General features: G+C 37.1%; 1 protein-coding gene across 3 annotated transcripts in view; it reads right to left on the reverse strand.

Moving 5' to 3' along the window:
- Positions 1-23661, reverse strand: part of PRCP (prolylcarboxypeptidase) — a 71485-nt gene that overhangs the window by 18143 nt on the left and 29681 nt on the right. For all 3 annotated transcript variants that reach the window (XM_079929994.1, XM_079929995.1, XM_079929993.1), the window contains exons 3-7: positions 13877-14017; positions 10662-10763; positions 7406-7587; positions 7013-7170; positions 6159-6331 (exon numbers count right to left, since the gene is read on the reverse strand). In XM_079929994.1, the coding sequence (XP_079786120.1) occupies positions 6159-6331; positions 7013-7170; positions 7406-7587; positions 10662-10763; positions 13877-14017 (756 nt within the window). The remainder of the gene's footprint in view (positions 1-6158; positions 6332-7012; positions 7171-7405; positions 7588-10661; positions 10764-13876; positions 14018-23661) is intronic.

The raw sequence follows: 23661 nt of genomic DNA on the forward strand, positions 1-23661 counted from the left end.
TGGTCATTTGAATCATCCCCAATCTTTTACTATTGCAAGTAAGGCTACAATAAATATCCTTGGGGCTAAATTTATCTATCTATCTATCTATCTACCTATCTACCCTTGTTTTCCTGAGATAAATTCTTAGAGGAATTATTGGTTTGAAGGAAATAAACATTTTTTAGGCCTTTGCTACATCATGTCAAACTGCCTTATAGGAAGGAAGTACCAGCTGATAATTCTACCAGTAAGATAGACAGTAGGTCTGAAAAATATCACTTAAAATTTGTTTACAAATATTTAAAATAAGAGAATTTTGTTGTTTTAGGTGTTTCTAAATTTCCTCTCTAACTCAAAGGTTCTGTGAGTCTAAGCATCATCCTCTAGATAAAAGACACACTCTCTACATTTCTCTATGTACAGTTGACCCTTGAAAAACACAGGTTTGAACTGAGTGGGTCCATTTATACACGGATTTTTTTCAATAAATATATAGTCAGCCCTCCATATCCACAAGTTTGGCATCCATGCATGGACATTTCCACCTGAGGTTGATTAAATTCACGGATGGGAAACCCATGGATACAGAGGCCCACTGACTATACTACACCATTTTACATAAGGGACTTGAGCTTCCATGGATTCTGGTATACACAGGGGCTCCTGGAACCAATCCCCTGAGGATACCATGGATACTGAGGGAATTCCATTAAGAATTTTAGTAGCCAAGAGTAAATAAAGTTTTCCCCAAAATACTTAAATTATACTAGCAAAACCTCAGCACTATTCCCATGCTTATTTAAAGACTAGTAATTCAACAGGATACAGTCATATACTTTTATTAAAGATCTATAGGATACACAAAATATGTAAATGTTAAGCCGAACCATATGAAATTGCCATGTTTATAAGTCAAACACAAATATTGGCATTTTTGGTTCAACCTCATATAACACTTCAGCTTACGCCTGATAATTTGCAGGTATTACCCATCTGATGAGGGCAAGCACTTGGTTTGTTGATTATTTACTTAGGGACTGTCATCTAATCAGACAAGGAAAGCTTCTCTGCCAACCACTGCCATCCGAAATACTCAGCACTGAGGTAGCCCCTGTACTACACTTTCCATTTATTTTGTAGACACTAGCAAACAGTAACTTCTAAACAATTTCTACAAAAGGCACAGCATTCCTACTTAGACTATAAATCTACTGATAAGGGGGCAGCTGGGGCTGAGTCTGCTAGTAAAACTATTGACTATTCCTTGAGGTCAGGTGCTTTCCCTACAATGACCCGGGGAGAAACATATAATAACCATCTGCATTTCACAGGAAAGGAAATAAGCTCAGAGAGGTCTGCTACAGACACACAAATTTAAAACTGTGAATATAAGTTCTGAACCCAAACTTTGGCTACAAAGTCCTGGTATACGAATATCTCTTTGATATCATATAATAATAATTATATGCATATAACTAGCATCAACTTAGTGCTTACTATACACCAGGTCCTATTAAATCCTCATAATGACCCTAAGAAGCACTATAATTATTATTATCCCCATTTTGCAGTTGAGGAAATTAAAGCACAGAGAGGTTAAGAAACTTCTCCAAAGTCAAACAGCTAGGAAGTAGCAGAACGGGGATTCAAATGCAGACCCACTCTGAAGTTTCCATTTGTAACCACTACACTACACACACTCAACCTAGAAGTTATAATATAAGAGAAAAATAACAACACGTACAGTACCTAAACATATCTGTAGCCTCATGCTTAATTTTTTAAACAAATATTTTTTTATTCTTAGATTATATTTTTCTAAGTTTATTTGTTTTAGGTAGAAACTTAGATAGAAGGGATTCTGTGGCAATATAAAATTATAAAACTTCTTATTATGCAATAGTGAAAAGGAAACTGTAAAAGAGTAGAGCAAAATGAGGTTCAGGAAATGGACAGACTTAATTCACTTTCTACTTCCTAGAACAAATGTGAACATTCAGGAAAAATGTAAAAAGAGCATAAGAGGTCCATTTTAATAATTCTGTGTTAAAGAGTGTAGAAATTATGGAGATAGTAGAACATTGTAATCTTAGTACCAAACTAATCAACTCTGTACCCAAATATTTAGGTTCTGCTTTTTGACCCATGTACACCAGAGAAAGTGAAGATAATGAATTGTTTAAAAGCTTTAAGTGTCCCTGTACCTATGAGGATAAGCATTTGAATAAGAGAGAAAAAGAAGGCAAAGAAAATGTTTTTAAAGGAGAAGGAAAGAAGATAGGTTTAAAAAAAAAAAACCCATCTCTTCTCAGAGAGTATGGTCCATCCACATTAGAGAAAGGATTAAGCAGATACATTCAGCTTTTCTAACAGATTTTCTTTCTCTAAGGCTTCAATACGGCTCTCACCCTCACTCAGATAATCACATTAGTTTTGTCATTAAAAGCTCCCTTTTCATAGAATGCACCTAAACCGCTTAAACCACCCAGAGAGGTCGCATACATTATCAAACACCAAGACAAACGGAAGAGATTTTCCATCTTATATCTTATTATTTCACTGTATCTATCTGCATGCTCAGGAGGCTAAGCCAAAAGATTTGGTGAGTTATCAGCTGAAAAATGATTCCAAAATAGACAAACTCTACAGTATCCTTTAAAACTGATCATTAAGCTGAGAACTGAGAACTAGCAGTTTTTATGCTGACAGAGCAGTCAAATGACACAGAGGTTTTCTATTTCCCTTTTCTCTTCTTCCTTGTGTTCTATCAGCCAAGTCCATGATTATTTCTGCATGAATGTTGCAGCTTCTGTTAACAGTAAACAAAAGCAAATGGAGTCTGAGTGTGCATGGCTCAAAGATAAATTAGAAAGAATGATATTTGAGTTGACATGGAAAATGGCATTCAGTTGCTGCATGTGGATACTTCAGAGCTGTACAAGGTCCAGGCAGAATTGGAAATCATCTGCTTTTTTCATAACCCAATTATTACATATTATCTCACCATCCTAAGCCTGAGTTACAGGCTCAGAAAAGGACGACTGTTTGTCAGCCCTTTAAAAAGGAGGAAGTGTATCAGAGGGAGGAGGAGTCCTGGTTAAATGGAACTATCCAAGTGAAAGAGCAGTCCCCAACTGGGTAGTGTTCCAGGGATTAGGGGGTTGGGAGAACAGAGAGGGGGTCAAGAAAGGAGAAACAGAATGAACAGTGAAAGAAATTGATCTGAAGCTAAGAGTTGGGAAGAGAGGCATGTAGTGGAAAAATTCTGAAATCAGATAGGATAAAATTAGAGATAGTTGTAGGCAATGGAAGTTTCTCAAGCAAAAGTCAAAGAGAGATTACTTTCGGTGGGGTGCAGGCAGGAAACAGAATTATAAATATATCATAAGCAATAAAGAATTCCTTAGTATGTCAAAAGAAAGGATAAAGTTGGTAAAAAAAATATTAACTGGAGGAAATGACAAAAACAAGTCCTGGATAAAAGAAGAGAAAGGTGGGCTTCCCTGGTAGCGCAGTGGTTGAGAGTCCGCCTGCCGATGCAGGGTACACGGGTTCGTGCCCCAGTTCGGGAAGATCCCACATGCCGCGGAGTGGCTGGGCCCATGAGCCATGGCCGCTGAGCCTGCGCGTCCGCAGCCTGTGCTCCGCAACGGAAGAGGCCACAACAGCGAGAGGCCCGCGTACCACAAAAAAAAAAAAAAAAAAAAGAAGTGAAAGGTGATTGTGAGGCAAAGACACAAAGTTATCTTGCCTTAAAAATAAACTTTTGGGCTTCCCTGGTGGCGCAGTGGTTGAAAGTCCGCCTGTGGATGCAGGGGACACGGGTTTGTGCCCCAGTCTGGGAAAATCCCACATGCCGCGGAGCGGCTGGGCCCGTGAGCCATGGCCGCTGAGCCTGCGCATCCGCAGCCTGTGCTCCACAACGGGGTGACACCACAGCGTTGAGAGGCCCGCGTACCGCAAAAAAATAAAAATAAAAAAAAATAAAATAAACTTTTAAAATACATATGTACACAAAAGATAAAAGAAAGACTGTGCTAAATCAAAAACAGATGACAAAATATTTGAGATATACTCCACTAATTTTGAGTGATTATTTAGGAGAGAGAGAGGATAGAATATATATTTACATTTAAGACTCAACAGCAAAATATCTCAAAAGGAACATTAAAGAAGCGGAGATAAAACCAGTTAGACTGTTCACTGTTCCAAATCATAAACAAATGAATATTAAAAAGCTGTATTCCTCTGGCATTTTTTCTAAGTCAGGGCGGTAAACTACAGGCCCCAGGCCAAAGCCAGCCCACTGCCTGTTTTATAAATAAAGTATTGTTGGAACATAGTCTTCCTCATTCATTTAAATATCGTCTATGGTTACTTTCTGCTAGAACTACAGAGTTGAGTAGCTGTGACAGAAACTACATGGCCCACAAAGCCTAAAATACTTACTATATAGTTCTTTACACATAAAGTTTGCCAACCCCTATTCTAAGTAATGAGGGAATTGCCCATATGTTTTTATCATCTGACAACTCAGTTGTTCTCCAAGTGGGCATAAAGATGCAAATGTAATTCTCACTTTGTACACAGAGTTCAAAGTTAAATCTGATAGTTGTCACACTGTGGCCAGCAATCTACCCAAATCTTCAGTCAAATCTTCTAGTTCAGTGCAATGTGGGAGAAGATCATAGCCTCTGAACAATGGTAGACTTGAGTTCAAATCCCACTTCCACTACCTCTTAGTTGAGCTTAAATATCCTCTACCACTACCTCTTAGTTGAGCTTAAATATCCTCTCCATAAAACTGGAATTATAACTCTTTTTTCCCACAGTATTTTTGTGGGGATTAAATGAGATAGTATATATGAAAGTGCTTTGTAAATAGTAAAATAATACAGAAAGATAAGACATTATTAGCACATAGACATTTATGGAGACTCATCGGTTCGGATTTAGTTTTTTCTCATTATTTTGATCTAGGTTTTCTTACCATGAGAGAGATCTGTTCTTTAAAATAACTTTGTATTGTCAAAATTCAATTTAATTCAATATGCATTTACCTCTGGCTTGCTATGTGCAATATACTCACTGGTCATTCTACTTTTTAGATGAAGAAAAATATCTCTAATAGCAAATGATCTTGTTCCATTTAGGCTACAAAGTTTTAAACAAGGTGTGCATTTAATAATTCAAAGGGACAGTTAAATTAAAAGTGCTTTTGAAACCTGGTTCTTGTATTACCAATTCTACCTACATTCACAGCATTCATTCTAGCTGTAGAGTCTGCTGTATTCTCTAAATTTAATAACCATCAAGTTGGCCAGCTTTTGTTTTTAAAACTAAAAGGAATGCTCTTTACAAAGGAATGCTTAAAAAGAACACATACAATAAAGAATTCTGGCATGAAAAGAACCTTAAAATTTATTGTGTCAAGTGTCTTTAAATTTTCCAGAGTGTTTTCACATCCAATATTTTATTTGATCCTCAGCACATCCCTATTGAGAACATAGGTATTGTTATCCCATTGTGCAGAGGAAGACACGGAGGCCCAAGAAGAGAACAGACTTGCCCAAGATCACGCAGCTGGTAAATGGTAGTTCTGAACAAGGAACCAGAGTCAGTGCTCTTTCCACTCTACCTTGCTGTGTGGGGATCATGCCTTTATGATATATGTAGCACTTAGAATGTGTTAGCAGTTGACTGAATCATAGCACTTTGATAGCAGCTGCGATTTATTAAGCACAGACCATGTATTATATAGCTCTATGTGTCTCACATATATAAACTGTGTATATGAAGTGCAGAGCACAGAATTTGGTACATAGTAATTATTCCATTAACAGCAACTATTGGTCTTATTTCTAAGAGTTGGTTCTTAGTTCTAAGAGTTGTAATTCATACAACTCTGTAATCTCTGCATTTTATCTCCATTATTCAAATGAGAAAACTGAGGTCCACAAGAGCTAGGTAACATGTCCAAGTTTGAGGAACCAGAAAGTGACAAAAGCCAGGATTTGCCTAGGTTTGAGGTTTGACTAACTTCAGAGCCCCTTTGTCACTAGGACTTCCTCTGATGTTGAAAGTCAGAGAATGCACCAAAAAAAAAAAAAAAAAAGAAAAGGAGAGAGAGAGAGAAGTATGTGATTAAAAGTGATGAAAGGACATTTTCCTATTACCTTGATAGGCCAAGCAGGCAAAGGCTGTAAAAAGTTGGACTCATAAGGGTAGTCCACCATTGCCAGATTCACCCAGGTTTCAGAGATCCAGTCTTTCAAATGCTGAACATCCTGAGATTCTGTTAATGGAGTGCATAAGTGAAGGGCTTCAGAAAGCCAGTGCAAGCCAGTACCTGAGAATAGAATCAAATTGTTGGAATCTAATAAGCACTGCTCAACAGAAGGGCTTTACAGATCATTCATTCTTCACTTGGTATTTTAGAAAACTCAGTCTTCTATACAGTTTCTCCAAGAATGCTTTTTCAACATTGAACAAAATATTTTTAGAACTGGTTAATCTCGTGATAGATAAGTTGCCTATCTTCATGAAGCTTACCAGAATTAGTATTCTGAATCATTCCCTTTTGTAAATAAATAAATGGAACATATAGAGCAATGAGAATGCATAAACTACAACTAAATAATACAAATGGATTTATCTGACAGTGCCGAGCAAAAGACAGCAGAGACAAAAAATACATACTATGCAATTCTGATTACTAAAAAATTCAAGAGCAAGCAAAATTAATCTATGGTTCTAGAATGCAGGATAGTGTAGCCTGATAAATGCAGAGGTAGTATCTGAAAAGGGCTTGAGGGGATTTCTTGATCTGCATACTCATTACACTATATATTCACCTTGCAAAAATTCACCAAGCTGTGTATTTTGATTTGTGTACTTTTCTATATGTTATATTTAAATACATATGTTATAATTAAATATATAAAAAGTTTACTTAGAAAGTGGGAAGTGTTAAATTTTATACTTAAAAGGTAAAAAATCCCAAGATTCCATTCTCTTAATTAAAGCTTACCCTTTTCTGTGAGTCGACTAATGGCATCCCAGGACCTGCGGATACTCTCTGAACAATTTGGGCCACTTTTCCTAAAATCTGTAGTTACAATCTTCATAAATACACCACAAGGTACCATATTCTCAAACTGCCAGATGGGGGCAGAGGATGCAAGAGCTCTAAATGGTAAGAAGTCCAAGGAAGGAGAAAAGAAAAAAATGTAACTCATCGAATTCAAGTTTTAAAATTGAAACTTATATTGAACAAAAATGGTGAGAAAATAACAGCTGTTAATGAAATAGAAATGAAAAATCTCAGTACAACAGAATAGAACATGTTTTACCCAAAACAAATCCCTACGGTTGCCTTGACAATTATTAAGAAAGTGCTCACATCCAACGTAAGTGCATTTACCCAACCACCAAATGAGGATACTTCATCCTGAACCAGGCTGCAAGCATGCCACCGTAAGAGCCCCCTAGGGCAATGACAGGTTGATTTCTAGCTCCTGGGATTGTTCTTTTCAAGTATTTGATTAACGTTGCAAAATCAGCCAGAGCTTGCTCTGTTGTCAGAAAATTCAAGTGTCTGGAATCCTAAAGAAAAATAACAAAGAACATGGGTATAAATGTGCACATAATAGCAGCTTAGGCATAGCATAGATCCAGAAAAAAGCCAGATAAGCTTTTCTCCAAATAGAATTTCTAGGCAACTGAGTTAAAACGCCCAGTCAAAGCAATAGCAATGCTGATTTAAACTCATGAAAAAGTGACTTTAAGTTTGTGGGAAGAAGATAAGGTATTTTGCATTCAATGTAATTTCTATTAAATGCTATTTACCAAAGACCTTGTTGAGGTAGTAGAAACAGCAGAGACAAACTGTAAGTAACAGTTAACAACAAATGTGATAGAATACAATACTAATCTTAACAGACAACTACTCTATTCTAATTTTATTTCAAATCTTGAAACATTTACAATGGCTACCATATAGGCAAAGGTAAACTAAACCCTGTGGAAAACTGAAGTAAGAATCATCAGTAAAAATAAAACTCATCCTTCCTCATCAGAAAGATGATTATTACGTCTGATATACCAACAACTGGAACAAATCAGCCTGCCTGATGTACAAGTATAAAATTGGAGTTAAAAAAAAAAAGAAAAACAGCAACCTATGGAACAACTATTTTCAGACATTGGGAAACAAGCAACACAAGACTTTGAGTCCTGAGAGAAGGATACTCCGCAAGTAAGTTCCATGATCATCTAGTTCTCTACCTAGGGAGAATTTCCTCATTGCAGTATAGGGAGGTGGAACTGAGAGTCCTGCTTAGCTGAGAAGGCTAATGAAGTGTCTCCTTTGAAAAGGTGAAAACTAATTCTTCTCCTTTTGAACTTGGGCTGGACTTAGTGACTTGGTTCTAACACGAATAGAATGTGGCAGAAGTGATATGTGACTTCCAATGTCAGGTCATAAAAAGCACTGCAGTTTCTACCTTGCTCTCTTGGATTGTCAACTTTGAGGGAAGGTAGCTGCCATGTCAAAAGGTCACTCAAGCAGGCCTTTGGAAAAACCCAAGAGGGAATACCCTGAAGCCTCTTACTAATACCCAGAATCAGTTTGTCACTCATGTGGATCTTCCATATGAGCAGAGAGGGTCCTCCAGCCTCACTCAAGTCTTCAGATGACTGAAGCACTAACTGACATCTTAAGCTCATGAGATCCCCTTAAACAGAACCACCTAGCTGAGCCACTCCTAATTCCTTACCCACAGGAACTGTAAGATAATAAATGTTTTAAGCCACTAAGGTTTAAGGTAAACTGTTATGTAGCAATAGATGACTAACACACCTACATACCCATATCAGACTATCCTATTTGACCTTCATACTTTAGTCTCACCACTCTGACTACTCCCATCACCTGGTATATTTTGGAAACAGAGTTCCATCTTTCCTCTTTCCTACTCCTTTAACCTTCCCTCTTATCCAAGATGTACGCTTTCTGGCTTCTTACCTTCTCTCTCATTGTCTGTCACTATTCTTTACTTACAGTTTTCATGGCACTATGTATAGCTGAGTGCAGTTTTTTCCCAATTCTCACAGTATATCTGTAATACTCCCCTACGCTACTGACAAATTCTGTGAGTACCTGAAGGGAAGGAAGCATATCAAAGACAGCCCTTACCGCCATTTTGCTAGCAACATATGAACCACAGGGACCTAGGAGAGGAGGTTATGTTTCTACCTGCAACAAGCTGACTACCTCCCAATGGTTTCAGGACCTGTCAACTCCCCTAATCAGATAATTATGCAAAATAATAAGCTAAAGGATAGAGTTTCCCATGTAGCCTAACAAATATCAGCAAATTGCTCTGCTTTTCATTTATAAAACAAGGACTATTTATTATTTATTTATTTATAACATGAGATAATAAAACCTCTGAAAATAAAAATAAAAAGTCCTTGCAAAACAGGAAGCCTAGAAAATGATTAACCCCAATCATTCCTAACTCATATTTCTCCAAAAGCATGGTATGTGTATAACGGTGGTATGCATGATGATCTTAGGTAGTGAGCAAACATTTTTAATGTAATACTTGTTTTATTTCAATGTAATTTAGAGAAAAATAGTACATAAAGCCTTACTAAGATAACACTAAGTTTGAAAAGTGAGTTGTGGGACTTTCCTGGCAGTCCAGTGGTGAAGACTTCACCTTCCAATGCAGGGGGTGCAGGTTTGATCCCTGGTGGGGAGCTAAGATCCCACGTGCCTCGGGGCCACAAAACCAAAACATAAAACAGAAGCAATATTGTAACAAGTTCAATAAAGATTTTAAAAATGGTCCACATCAAAAAAAAAAAAAAAAAAAGGGGCTTCCCTGGTGGCGCAGTAGTTGAGAGTCTGTCTGCCGATGCAGGGGACACGGGTTCGTGCCCCGGTCCGGGAAGATTCCACGTGCCGCAGACCAGCTGGGCCCATGAGCCATGGCAGCTGAGCCTGCGCATCCGGGAGCCTGTGCTCCGCAACGGGAGAGGCCACAGGAGTGAGGGGCCCGCGTACCGCAAAAAAAAAAAAAAAAAAAAAAAGTGAGTTATTTAAAGAAAAATAGTCAATGAATAATAATACAGATGGCAAATTCATATAGCCAGAATCACAAGGGTAGTACATGAGTGACTCAGTTGAGGAAAAGGTGTCCTGGCTTATTAAGTGTAGATTTGTAGCTTTGGCTGAGGCCAAAGCTCCTTGTGAGAACAGAAAGGCCAGAAGGGAATCCAAGTGGCCAGTTGGCCTCACTGAATCACAGTGATGATTTGTCCTTATTGTATTGAAAAACACCTTACTAAGCAAACATTTGCGCACTCATTACATTTTTTTCCAGTGGTAGACCCAATAATTTAAGTGTATAATTTATAAAGCAGATTATTTACTGACATTTTTTAAACACTGAAAAGTTCCCTCCAATCTCTGCAGCCATAGATTAAGATTTGCCTGGTGAAGGCTAGCCTCATCACACTGAGTTAAAGGCTGATCATTATACATAAAAAGTAAAGATTAAATACAAATTACTGAAATTTCAGGCAGTTCAACTTAAAGCTATCATTTCTTTCTTACAGTGGGACATGTAATTAGAAAGTGTTCTAAACTTAAAAGTAGAAAATACACTTACCTTGAAGGAGTTGGCACCAAAGGGTAGGGACTCTCCATAATATCGATGTTCAGCAAACACCAACATAGCTTTCAGTTCCTCAGCCACATCCCACATGAACCCCTAGGAGGAATTTACAAATTCACAGGATAAAATCAGGTCGTGAAAAAAAGTCTGAATCTCTTTGCAACTCATGAAATGGACCAAAAAGAGTTCTCTGAGAAGCTGCACAATTCATATTTGTTCCACAGGTAAACAATATAATTGCTGTTTCACTGTTGCACATCAATCTCACACTGTATTAGAGTGAAACAATTAAAAATAAGCCCAAGTTGCTCAACTATCAGTCATTCCAACTCTCCTTATTCTGACACTCTAGCCTCAGAATCAACATTATGTCTAAAATAGCCTTCAAATTGCACTGTGTGCCAAAAAATCTAGGAAAGACCTGTGGATAACTAAGTTATCTGTCTACTCACAGATAACTTTTATTTATAACATGAAAGAGAACAATACAAATAAACATATTGGACTCCCTTGGGTTTTAGGTTAATCTTATTTACATGAAGATAAATAGTAGCTAACCATAGCTAATATTAATTGAGTGCTTACAACTTGTCAGATACTCTTCTAAACACTTTATATGTATTCACTTAATTATCACAACAATCTAAGAGATAGGCATTTTGATTATACCCATTTTACAGACAAGGACACTGAAGCACAAGAGTTTAAATAACCTGTGACAGTCACACAGCTAGAAAGTGGCAGAGCTAAGATTCAAGCACAGGCCATCTGGCTCCAGAACACAACCACATCAAGTGCAGTAAGACCTCCTTATTTCCACACATAATGCTGGTCATTAATCAACCATTGCATTTTTTCACTTACCTCAAATTGTGCCTTCAGAATCCTTCTTAACAAAGCATTCTAGGTGCCCAACTTCAATCGACTAGATTTAGCACACTCGATCTAGACAAATCGACTAGATTTGTCATTCCCTGTGTACATTATTGCTTTTTAATGAGCTGTTGCTCCCTAACAAAGACTAAGAATCTCTAAGGTTTTTTTGTTTGTCTTGACCAATAAATGAACAATTAAAAGGGCTGTATGCATGTGAGGACAGAGAATTTAACCTGATATCTGTGATGGTTTCAATAACCCCCATTTTCTCTCTTAACACCTTGCTCATTCCCTGCCATGAATCTACAGATTCTGTAACACCAGCTCAAGATGCCCTCCTCTGCCTGTCCCCACTATGGCTTACTGATCACACCCTCTGCTCAACACCACTGTGCTAGGTATAGATCTCTATTACTCTGCTGCAATATTTGCTTACATGTGTGTCTGACCCTACCAGACTATGAGCTTCTTAAGGGTAAGGATCATCCATCAAAATAGCCAGAGGAGTTGACCTCAGGGTTTGAGAGGAAGCAACTGTATTGATTATTTACCTGCACCTATTTCAGGGTGTTTTATTTTTCAAAAGAGGTCCATGTAACATATTAATATTAAATAACATTATGTGTCAGCATTGTTCTAAGTTCCTAATTCTTATTTGCCCTCATAACAACTCAATTAACTAGACATTATTATAACCGTTTAATATATAAAAACTAAGGCACAGAATAAGAAACTTACTCAAAGTCATAAAGCATAGTGGCAAAACCAGAATTCAAATCTTATCACTGGCTGACATCTTCACTCTTGACCACTATGATATACTACCTCTCAATAAATAAATGTCCAGAATATGTAAATATGCAACCCAAACATTTTAGTATGTAAAGGAAGGTGTGTCTAGGGCTGGGAAAGGGTCAAGATCTGTCCTTCTAGGATCTGCCTCTATCAGGTACCTGGAACTCTTCCTACCCTGAGTAGCTCTTCCTTTCTACCACTTCAGAGGTCAGAGATTCCCAGCAAGTCTTATTAAATTATGCTGCAGTGCCTGTCAGAGCAGTGGGGTCTGTGGAGGCAGGAACAGTTGCCTACCTATGATAAAGAACAGGAGCTGGGAAAATAACTGGATAGGAGAAGCTGCCCCGTGGCCTTGGCATAAAAGAGAAATCACATTAGAAAGAGAAAGGGAGACAAGGCAGCCTCAGTTGTTTCACAGAATAACAGAGCAGGAATCTGATGGAAAGTAAGTCCTGATTTCATCTGTCACTCATCTAAGAGAGACAGATATCTAGGATCTCAGCTCTTAGGGAATTATTTTATTTTCAACTAACATATTTAGACTATTAGCATTCCTAAGGAAATAATCAGAAATGTGGAATGTGATAACACAGTATAATTGGGTTCATATCTTTGCTTTCAGTGCAGTTCAGTTCAACATTTACTAAGACCTCCTGAATACCAGGCACCATGCCAGACATTGGCAGTGGAGAAAATACGATTCAGTCCTCACTTTAAGGTAGTTCACAGACTAGCTTTTTGGTAGAAAGTTGCCATTTTCTAGTCTTAGCTCTGGAACATTAAAAAGGAAAATTTCTTCCTTCCATGTGTCCTCCTAAATTAAGTTTTGTTAACAGATTCAAGCATTACTATAAAAGATGACAGAATATATAGTCAGGGAAGCAAGATAACAGCTACACTTTTTTACCCTCACAAATATAAGAAAAATGGTAGAACAGGGAAGCTAAAATACAGCTACAGTTTTACCTTTGTCCATTCCTATTTGACAATCAAACTTGTATTATTTTTTCTTATTTGCACTGGCTTTGTTTAGATTTTATTAATTCATTCATTTAACAAATATTTATTGAGTACCTACTATATGCCTAGCACAGTCCTGGATCTGAGCATACAACACTGAACAAACAAAAATTCCTGCCCTTGTGTTCACATTCTAGAGACCATAATAATAATAATAAACTATATGCCATAACATTCCCACTCCCATTTCCCTCATATCCTTGTTCAATCGTTAAATAAGCTGGGATATTTTTTTTAAATCTTTTAAAATTCAATTGTCCAAAAACAGTATTTCATTCTTTTCATGTGTAATTCTTTAAGGCTGAACAGGCTTGTTGGATATCTGTATTTATTCTTTTGTGAACTGCCTATTCATGTACTTTTTCTGTTTTTCTATTATTCGTGAGTTTATCTTTTTGTTATTTTTTAAAAAACTTCACAATACAGAAATACTCAGTCATATATACTGCAAAAGATTTTTTCCAGTTGATGATAATAAAAAGGAAATTGAGCCCAGAGTTTCACAAATCTGCACATACCGTATTATTGCAAAACCAGATAATGTCCCCTTCATTACCAGTGTAGAAAAGTATAGATCCACCATCTTCCTTCCAATGTTTATCAGCTATTAGGTACCGTTGTTTGAAAGTTTTATCAGTATGAAATCCAAAATGATCAACCTATGACAAAAAAGAAACAGACAAGACATATTTCAAAGGAAAGTAATTAAATATCAAACAAGTATTTATATTTATTCTTCCATTAAAATCAATCTATGCTACAAAAATCACAAAAAAATTTAAACTTCACTTGGTTTCATTAGTAGTAGTAATATTGATATTGTTATTTTGAAATTATTTTCTTTATATTTTAAGATAAAGCAATGTTATTGGTGGTCAAGATTTTCAGTGTAACACAAAAGATACAATTATAAAATCAAGTAGCTACTTAAAAACAATAATGTTAAAATTGAATGAAACAGTAGAACCTATTAATTGGAACCTATTCATTTTTAAAATACAGACATTCCTTACTACCTGAATTTTCATTATTGAAACTTTTAATATCAAAATTCAAGGACTAAACAGACCACTGAAAAGGTCTATAAACATTGTCACCCCAATAACAATTAACATTCCAAGGGCCAGGATTTTGGTATCTAATACTATTCCCCACTAAAACGAATAGGGCTTGTTAGTGAAATGGCTGCCTGACATTTGGGACAAGAAAGCTACGAGATAAACCAATGCATCTTCCTGTGCAAGGAAGCACTCAAAAATTAATGGAGTTATATCTAACAAATATAGGAGACAACTACAAAGGACTATCATTGGCTAAAGTTTTAATAAATTGAACATAAAACAAATTGAACATAAGAATAATGATTGTAGTTGATTGAAACGTTCAATTCATGAAAATCCATTACTCCATAAGGATATCAAAAAAGAAAAAGCAAGAAAAATATTCGTTCGCCACCACTTAAGTTATTAAACCAACTCCTCACTTAGAAGTTGTAAATAAAAAAGTAAAGAACTCAACATTTAACCTGCCTTTCCAATAGAATTATATTTCAGGGTACCAAATAGTCCCAGTTGATGAAAAAGAGCTCTGTTTTACCAAATGTCAGCTAATGCAGAAGGAATGACAGAATTAGAAAAATGATATTTGGCAAACCCTAGTGAAGTTACTGATTCAGGCAAGAATTACCAAATAGTGTTAAAAGCATTAGGAGAATGGATGACAGGAAAATGAACATTCATATTATCTCCAAAGTAATACCATAGAGAATACTGTCACAAGATCAGGCTGTCATCACCTTAACCTAGTAATCAAAGTTAGCATCACTAATAGTGGTGTGAGCAGGAATTATGTATCTCCTCACATGGTACAACACAAAGCACATTTCACCTATGATGAATTCTTGCCAAAAATGTTCGACTTCTAGCTTAGTCCAGTCTTTAGATCTAATTTCCAGTTTCTGGGAAATACAAAGGGTAGAAAAACAAACTGAAGATACTCTGAAGAGGCAATCAGACAAATCCAAAGGTAAGACATTTTACAAGAAAAAGGCAAGGCAATATCCTGATAAAAGGACTGTTTTAGATTAAATAAATTTTAAGGAACATAATAATCAAATGCAATGCATGATTCCAGATGGTATCTTGGTTTGAACAAACAAGATATAAATGACAATTTAGGGACAACTGGGTTAATTTAAATATGGACTAGGTATTAGGTGAGACTAAGGACTTGTTAATTTTGTTAAGTGATCATATTGTTTTGGCTACATAAAAAAATGTTTTTCTTTTTCTACAGCTGTACATTGAAGGATTTAGAGAGAAAACGTCATGCAGTTTATAATTTACTTGAAAATACTTCAGCATAAAAAAGTAAAATGAATTTAAAGGAAAAAATATAATCTACACTGAGAGAAAAAAACACACTGGATACTGAGACTTTGTGAGATACAATATAAAACATGTCAGAATGACACAATTTTAAGCTTATATTGCACTTTAAATATATTTTTTGAGCTTTTTCATCCTTCTCTTAATAAACTCACCATTTAAAAAATACAATTATTAAACCCTATAATATGGTAAAGTTCATATACAACTATCTGAATTTAAAGAGTTACCCAACAGTACAGAGCCCACTGAGCCTTTAGGGTCATAGTGTTTGAATTCTTCAGTGCTTTGGAGGGACAGGAGTGAGAATGCAGGGTGCTCTGGGGCACACATAGGCTGATCCAGTACTGCTCCAGCCTTCCTGGGGCAGGAGCTGGTTCTGACCTAATCCAGATCTTGTAAGATTTCCCTTGGCTGTTCTAAAACAGATGGAACTTCCTGCATCCACTCCATCCACACACACACACACACACACACACACACACACACACACACACACACACATGCATACTTCACATTCATACCAGAGGTCCCAAAATGCAAGTTTCTCAAAACTGCACCTAATGCACACATCCCAATGTCCACAATCATCACCATATATAGTCCTAAAATACAAGCTATTCTAATATAAAGACTATCTACCTTTCAGTAAAATAAGCAGTCTGTATGGAACAGGTATATAATAATGATGTCCATGTGCTAAAAAACCCCTCCCATGACATATGTTAACTCTCTCAGTCACTTATTCAACAAGCATCTATTGAATGGGCCAAGTACTTGTTCTAGGCCAAGTAGTAAACTAAGCAACAGGATAAAGCATTAGCTGAGCCACAGCTCCTTGATTTAACTTAAACTAATTCAATTATACCCACTAAGGCTAAAAGTAAAAAAGAGCAAGAGAAACAGGCAAACAGTGAAGGGAAGATAGACAAGTGATTCCACTTGCTTCCATTCAAATTAGTAGTGTTTCTCCACATGAGGTCCCTAGATATCAGTATCAGCTTCATCTGGGACTTGTTAAAAATGCAAATTCTCTGGCTGAATCCCAGGCCTACTGAATTAGAAACTGTGGGGAGTAGAACTCAGTAACTTGTGTTTTAACAAGCCCTCCAAGTAATTCTGATGTACAGCTAACATTTTGAGAACAATGAGTTAGCATAAGCCCCCAAATAAGACAAGAATCTGCTATTCCTTCTCTTGATCTAGGTTTCAGAATACTTCTAATATGTAAGCATCTCAGTATGCTGAATGAAACTCTGATGTTTAAAGATGTGAATTACCACCCAACATGGCCCCTAAATACAAGCCAACTGCATCATTTGAAGCTCAACAGGAAAAACCATCATCTGTTTCAACAAAGGAGGAAGGACTAGCTGTGTTGGACTTAAAGGAAGGAAGTACACAGCTCTCTAACAAGACGCCTTCTCCTGGTATTCTCAAAGATAATTCTGCCATAGTGATTTTCAACTTACCCACTGACTTTAGAGCCTAGCCTTGTAAAATGAGATATCACTGTTCCCTTTAAAAGCAGCCCACCAAGAAACCTATTTCAATAATACAGTCTAAAGGTTTCAAATTTGAAAACATGGGTATGTGTTTGTATATATCATGTTAAATGTATATGGTGAAAAAATTCTCGCCAGAGGAAGAGCCTGTATCTAGAATTACAAGAGCCACAAGAACTTTAGACAGAGAAAGCCAAACCTCCTTCTGTGGCTGCTCTCAGGGCACTCCTGCTCCTAGCAATCCCTAACTGTTTAGCTTGGGGAAAAGCGGGTGGAACTCTGGTATGACAGAAAGAAAGCAGGTTAGAAGTCAACAGATCTAAACTTGAATTCCTACTGTGGGGCCTCAGGCAAGTCACTTAACCTCTGTGAGCCCCACTGTTGTCCTATATAAAATAAGGATAATAACACATAACTCAAAGGATTGCTGTGAAGATTAGAGAAAACATATCCAAAGTATTAGGTATAGTCCCTGGTATATAATACATGCTCAGTGAATGTTAGCTCTCCACTCCATCCCATCTGCACACCAATCCTAAGCATGGAGTACTTAGATGGGGTAAATAAGGCAGAGAGTGATGAAGCTCTTCACAGAATTATAGGACATACCCTTAGAATGTCAAAATCTCCTATCTCTTGAGTGCTTCATCTAAATATTAAACAGCTAGAAAGAGGCAGTGAAATATCATTTACAAAACATTAATTTGCAGAATTTTCTTGACTCTTCCTAATTATCAACGATATCAACTTCGGGCTACACAGCTATAGATATTTTCCAATACCTAATGACCCAGCATACTAGGTGCAGCATGCCCTCTGCTGTTGAGAACTGAGGCCTGCACGCCACTTACAGTCCTGTGCTCCTGAACAGAGATTTTATAAATCACAACATAAAAGGAGACAGGGACGTAGAAGCCATTTGATCTGCGTTGTTCAACTGAAGAAACCAGACTCAAAGAGGTCAAGTGCCTTGGTCAAGGTTACAAGTCAGAGGCAAACCTGGAATTTTTAATTGTTTTTTCAATTTAGTGTATTGAGATAACTAAAATAATTAATAGCACTGTAAAAGCCACACAGGCATGACCTCAAAAAGTGAAAACACCTCTAGTCACACACAGCAGTCCTTTCTAGAATGTGGTTCTAGAAATTCCAAGAGATGCTCCCCTTCTTCACCTTGTAGAGGATAAAGAGATCCATGAGAATGGGTAGGCAAGAAGGAATAAAGAGAACAACATCCTTTAAATAGTTTATTGTGGCAAAAATAACTATTTGGACTTTAAAACTGCTCAAAAATAAAATTTACACCCAGAAAAGCCTGTAAGAACATCACATCTATTAGAAACAGTTTTGGTGGCAACTTGGAGTGAGGGTTAACACAGAGCACCTGCTCTGTGTCTGGTACTGTGCTGGTGCTTTACACAAATCACCTCACCATCTTCCCCATTACCCTCTGGGGGCACGTTCATTATACCAGTCTTACATAATAAGGACACTGAAGCTCAGAGAGGTCAGATAACTTGTCCAAGGTAATCTAACTAATAAATAAAAGTCAAATACAATTGTTTTTCATGTGCTTTATCCACTACCCAATCCTACTTCTGACAAAATCCAGCCTGCTTTTTTTCACTGTAACACACTATGGCAGATAGGGCTGGCTACAAACTGCAACCTTCAGCAGGGGACACTAGAGTATCTTCATTTGCAAAATGAAGTACATATCCCCAAATACATACTAACAGTTATACTGAAGCATATGGTCTTTTCACTGACCTGACTCAAGAATTGTTACTATATTGTTTTTAACTCATTTAATCAGGCTGCTGATAAAAAAAAAAAAAATCACGTTGACTCTTAGTAGCTTTTAGTTTTAAGAAACTCAGTATACAGTTGGTTTCATTTACATACCCAGATATACGATAATAGTTAATTGAAATTTTACTAAACATATGAAAAGTATACTCAGAGATATACAAGACAAAAAAATAGACTCACACCTCCAATACATTAAAGCACCTTGAAAGAGGGCTCTCTGGTCTCCAATTCTAATCCAGAGATGTTAAAATGAAATAAGATGTTCTTTCTTCCATTTGATGTATGTACCCTGTATTAATTATGGAATTATGGCATTACATTCTATTAGAGTTCCTAAATGGAGACCGACATTGTTTCTGGGCAAGCTTGATCTCCCCTGAAGGGGTAGACACCTTCATGTTAGAAGGACACAATTTGTCAAAGAAGGAACCAAAACCTGAAAGGAAGGTGGGGTTTAGGCAGGATCTGGGTCTATAGTTGGAGAAAAGTCCTATGAGTGGGGTCCTACTAAGTTGTCCCTCACCCCGGAGTAGCCACAGAACTGGGTCAAGACGGGAGAGCAAGCCATATCTTATGAGTCAGATCATGGGTGACTAGGTTTATTTCTACTTTATTATGTCAGAACCTTTCAAGAATCTTTTGAACGTTCTACCTTTGTTCATCTGTACTACAAAGATACCAGGAAAGATTGGAGAGTAAATCTGACTTAAAAGAATTAAAAGGGAAACAGTATCCCTTGATGAGAGTGGTGGTGGTGATAAGGAAAAGAATCACAAGTCTCTCCAAGAGGAAGGTGAATCCAAGAAACAGGAATGTCATTCCCTTCCCACAGGGATGCTCCCTTTATAGCCAACCTTAGCAGGTCTAGTTTCCATTTTAACAAGGAAGGTGGAAGTTTCCTCAGAGATAACCTTCAAGTGAAATCATCCTTCTATGTAATAAGATGCTGCATATCTTCACACATCTTTCTGTCCATATTAATATAAGAGAGAAAACTGTATTCCTTCCTTCTGTATATTATTTGTAACCTGCTCCTAGTCTCAAAAAAGAAACTCTTAGATATAAATTATTTACTTAAAGATAAAACAAACTGGGAAGGGAATAAAAGGATATGAGAGAGTCCACTGTGGAAAAAGTTTGGCTATCCAGCTTCCTACACCTACAAATGAATTGTTAGAAAGGCAAGAACACAATAGCTACCACAGTGCCCCTGTACAAGACAGATACTTTATAAATAATTATTAAATGAATGCAGTCCAAATCTTCCTAATGTGGTCCCCCACATTTCTGTGTAAAAGGTCCTCTTGTTAATGTTAAAATTCTCATAGACACTTTATATCGTGTTATATCAAGCCAGTGCTTGAGAAAATATAAGAGAAGCTATTATAAATTCAATAGTGGTATAAATAAATACCACAACAGCATCTAAAAACAGTATATACTATTCTCAATAGTATATACTTGGTAGGAAAATGGATTCAACACAATTCTACAGTGTTCAGGAAGCCTCCTTTCCCCTGACCAAAGACTTGGACCCCAAAAGGAGAATCCCATTCTAAATTACCAAAATTCTATGACATCAAAATATTCTCTGCTCTACTAAAACAAAGGTGAAGATATCCTGCCCTTAAGAACACCTAAAACATTCCAGTAAATCAAGAAATAACATGTTTTGTCCAACAATAGTCAGGTGTTTCAGCAGAGGAAAATTCTGGCATCATCTACTGGCTAAACAGCTCTGTGAGAGCACCACACGATCAATAACTTCCTGTGGCTTCAGGAAGCTCTGTACCACTAGAATTACCTGAGCACATTTTAAGCTCGAAAATTAGAGATAAAGTGTCACTGCAATTATTAAATATCTAAATTTTAGTAAATGTTACATCGTCAGAGGGCGCTGTTGTAGAAATATTGGATTGGCCAAAAAGTCCGTTCGGGTTTTTCCGTGTTATGGGAAAAACCCGAACGACTTTTTGGCCAATCCAATAGTAAAGCAGGAGAACCGTTAGGTTTTTTTCTTTTTTGAACCGTTAGATTTTAAATATTAGATACATAAAATTTTAGGACAGTAAGGGAACTTAAATCTCAAGTCCAAACTCTTAAATGAAAAAAACCTGAGATACAAAAATGTCAATTATTTTACATCTTTCTTTTTAAATAAAGATATATTCACATAGTTTAAAGTCAGGGTTCAAAATGCATGTTGTTAGAAGTCAGACTAGTGGTTACCCTTGCGGGGGAAAGTCACTCTAAAAGAGAATGAGAGGATTCTGGATTTAGGATGGTGCATTTTTCTATACCTATAAGATAATTAGCAAATAGATTTGTAAACACTTAAGATTTCCTTTAAGATACACGTATTATGTACATATGATGTTTATATTTCTATTTCACTATAGTCATATGTAAATTATATTATACTAAATCACATTTATATTAAATTTTTCTCCAGACTATTCTACAAAGCTACAGTAATCAAGACAGTATGGTACTGGCACAAAAACAGAAATATAGACCAATGGAACAGCATAGAAAGCGCAGAGATAAACCCAGACACATATGGTCACCTTATTTTTGATAAAGGAGGCAAGAATATATAACGGGGAAAAGACAGCCTCTTCAATAAGTGGTGCTGAGAAAAATGGACAGCTACATGTAAAAGAATGAAATTAGAACACTCCCTAACACCATACACAAAAATAAGCTCAAAATGGATTAAAGACCTAAATGTAAGGCCAGACACTATCAAACTCTTAGAGGAAAACATAGGCAGAACACTCTGTGACATAAATCACAGCAAGATCCTTTTTGACCCACCTCCTAGAGAAATGGAAATAAAAACAAAAATAAACAAATGGGACCTAATGAAACTTAAAAGCTTTTGCGCAGCAAAGGAAAACATAAGCAAGATGAAAAGACAACCCTCAGAATGGGAGAAAATATTTGCAAATGAAGCAACGGACAAAGGATTGATCTCCAAAATGTACAAGCAGCTCAATATCAAAAAAAACAACCCAATCCCAAAATGGGCAGAAGACCTAAATAGACATTTCTCCAAAGAAGATATACAGATTGCCCACAAACACATGACAGAATGCTCAACATCACGAATCATTAGAGAAATGCAAATCAAAACTACAATGAGGTATCACCTCACACCAGTCAGAATGGCCATCATCAAAAAATCTACAAACAGGGGCTTCCCTGGTGGCGCAGTGGTTGAGAATCTGTCTGCTAATGCAAGGGACACAGGTTCGAGCCCTGGTCCGAGAAGACCCCACATGCCGCGAAGCAACTGGGCCCGTGAGCCACAATTACTGAGCCTGCGCGTCTGGAGCCTGTGCTCCACAACAAGAGAGGCCGCGACAGTGAGAGGCCCGCGCACGGCGATGAAGAGTGGCCCCCGCTTGCCGCAACCAGAGAAAGCCCTCGCACAGAAACGAAGACCCAACACAGCAAAAATAAATAAGTAAATAAACTCCTACCCCCAACATCTTCTTAAAAAAAAAAAAAAATCTACAAACAATAAATGCTGGAGAGGGTGTGAAGAAAAGGGAACCCTCTTGAACTGTTGGTGGGAATGTAAATTGATACAGCCACTATGGAGAACAGTATGGAGGTTCCTTAAAAAGCTAAAAATAGAGATACCATATGACCCAGCAATCCCACTACTGGGCATATACCCTGAGAAAACCATAATTCAAAAAGAGTCATGTACCACAATGTTCATTGCAGCTCTATTGACAATAGCCAGGACATGGAAGCAACCTAAGTGTCCATCGACAGATGAATGGATAAAGAAGATGTGGCACATATATGCAATGGAATACTACTCAGAAACGAAATTGAGTTATTTGTAGTGAGATGGATGGACCTAAGAGTCTGTCATACAGAGTGAAGTAAGTCAGAAAGAGAAAAATAAATACTGTATGCTAACACATATATGGAATCTTAAAAAAAAATGGTTCTGAAGAACATAGGGGCAGGACAGGAATAAAGATACAGACATAGAGAGTGGACTTGAGGATACAGGAAGGGGGAAGGGTAAGCTGAGACAAAGTGAGAAAGTGGCATGGACATATATACACTACCAAATGTAAAATAGATAGCTAGTGGGAAGCAGCCACATAGCACAGGGATATCAGCTCGGCGCTTTGTGACCACCTAGAGGGGTGGGATAGGGAGGGTGGGAGGGAGACCCAAGAGGAAGGAGATATGGGGATGTATGTATATGTATCGCTGATTCACTTTGTTATAAAGCAGAAACTAACACACCACTGTAAAGCAACTACACTCCAATAAATATGTTTAAAAAAATTTTTTTTTCTTTCACTTAAAAATGTGTATTGAGTATTCATTAGTGACAGGCATTAGGAAGGAGAACGGAGTAAGATACAATTCAATCTCTCAAGTTTTGAATGTAAAAAAAGTGATGAGCATACTAATAAACAATCACAAGATGGTATGGTTTAAGTTCTATATACAAAGTGCTGTGGGAGCTTAGAAGTTACGTTCCGACCTGCAGGAATCATGCAAGGCTTCACCAAAGAAGTGATATCTGAGGTGAACTCAGAAGAGTAACAAGAATTTTTCCAAGTA

The sequence above is a fragment of the Stenella coeruleoalba genome (assembly GCF_951394435.1).
Source record: "Stenella coeruleoalba genome assembly, chromosome: 8".
Taxonomy (NCBI): domain Eukaryota; kingdom Metazoa; phylum Chordata; class Mammalia; order Artiodactyla; family Delphinidae; genus Stenella; species Stenella coeruleoalba.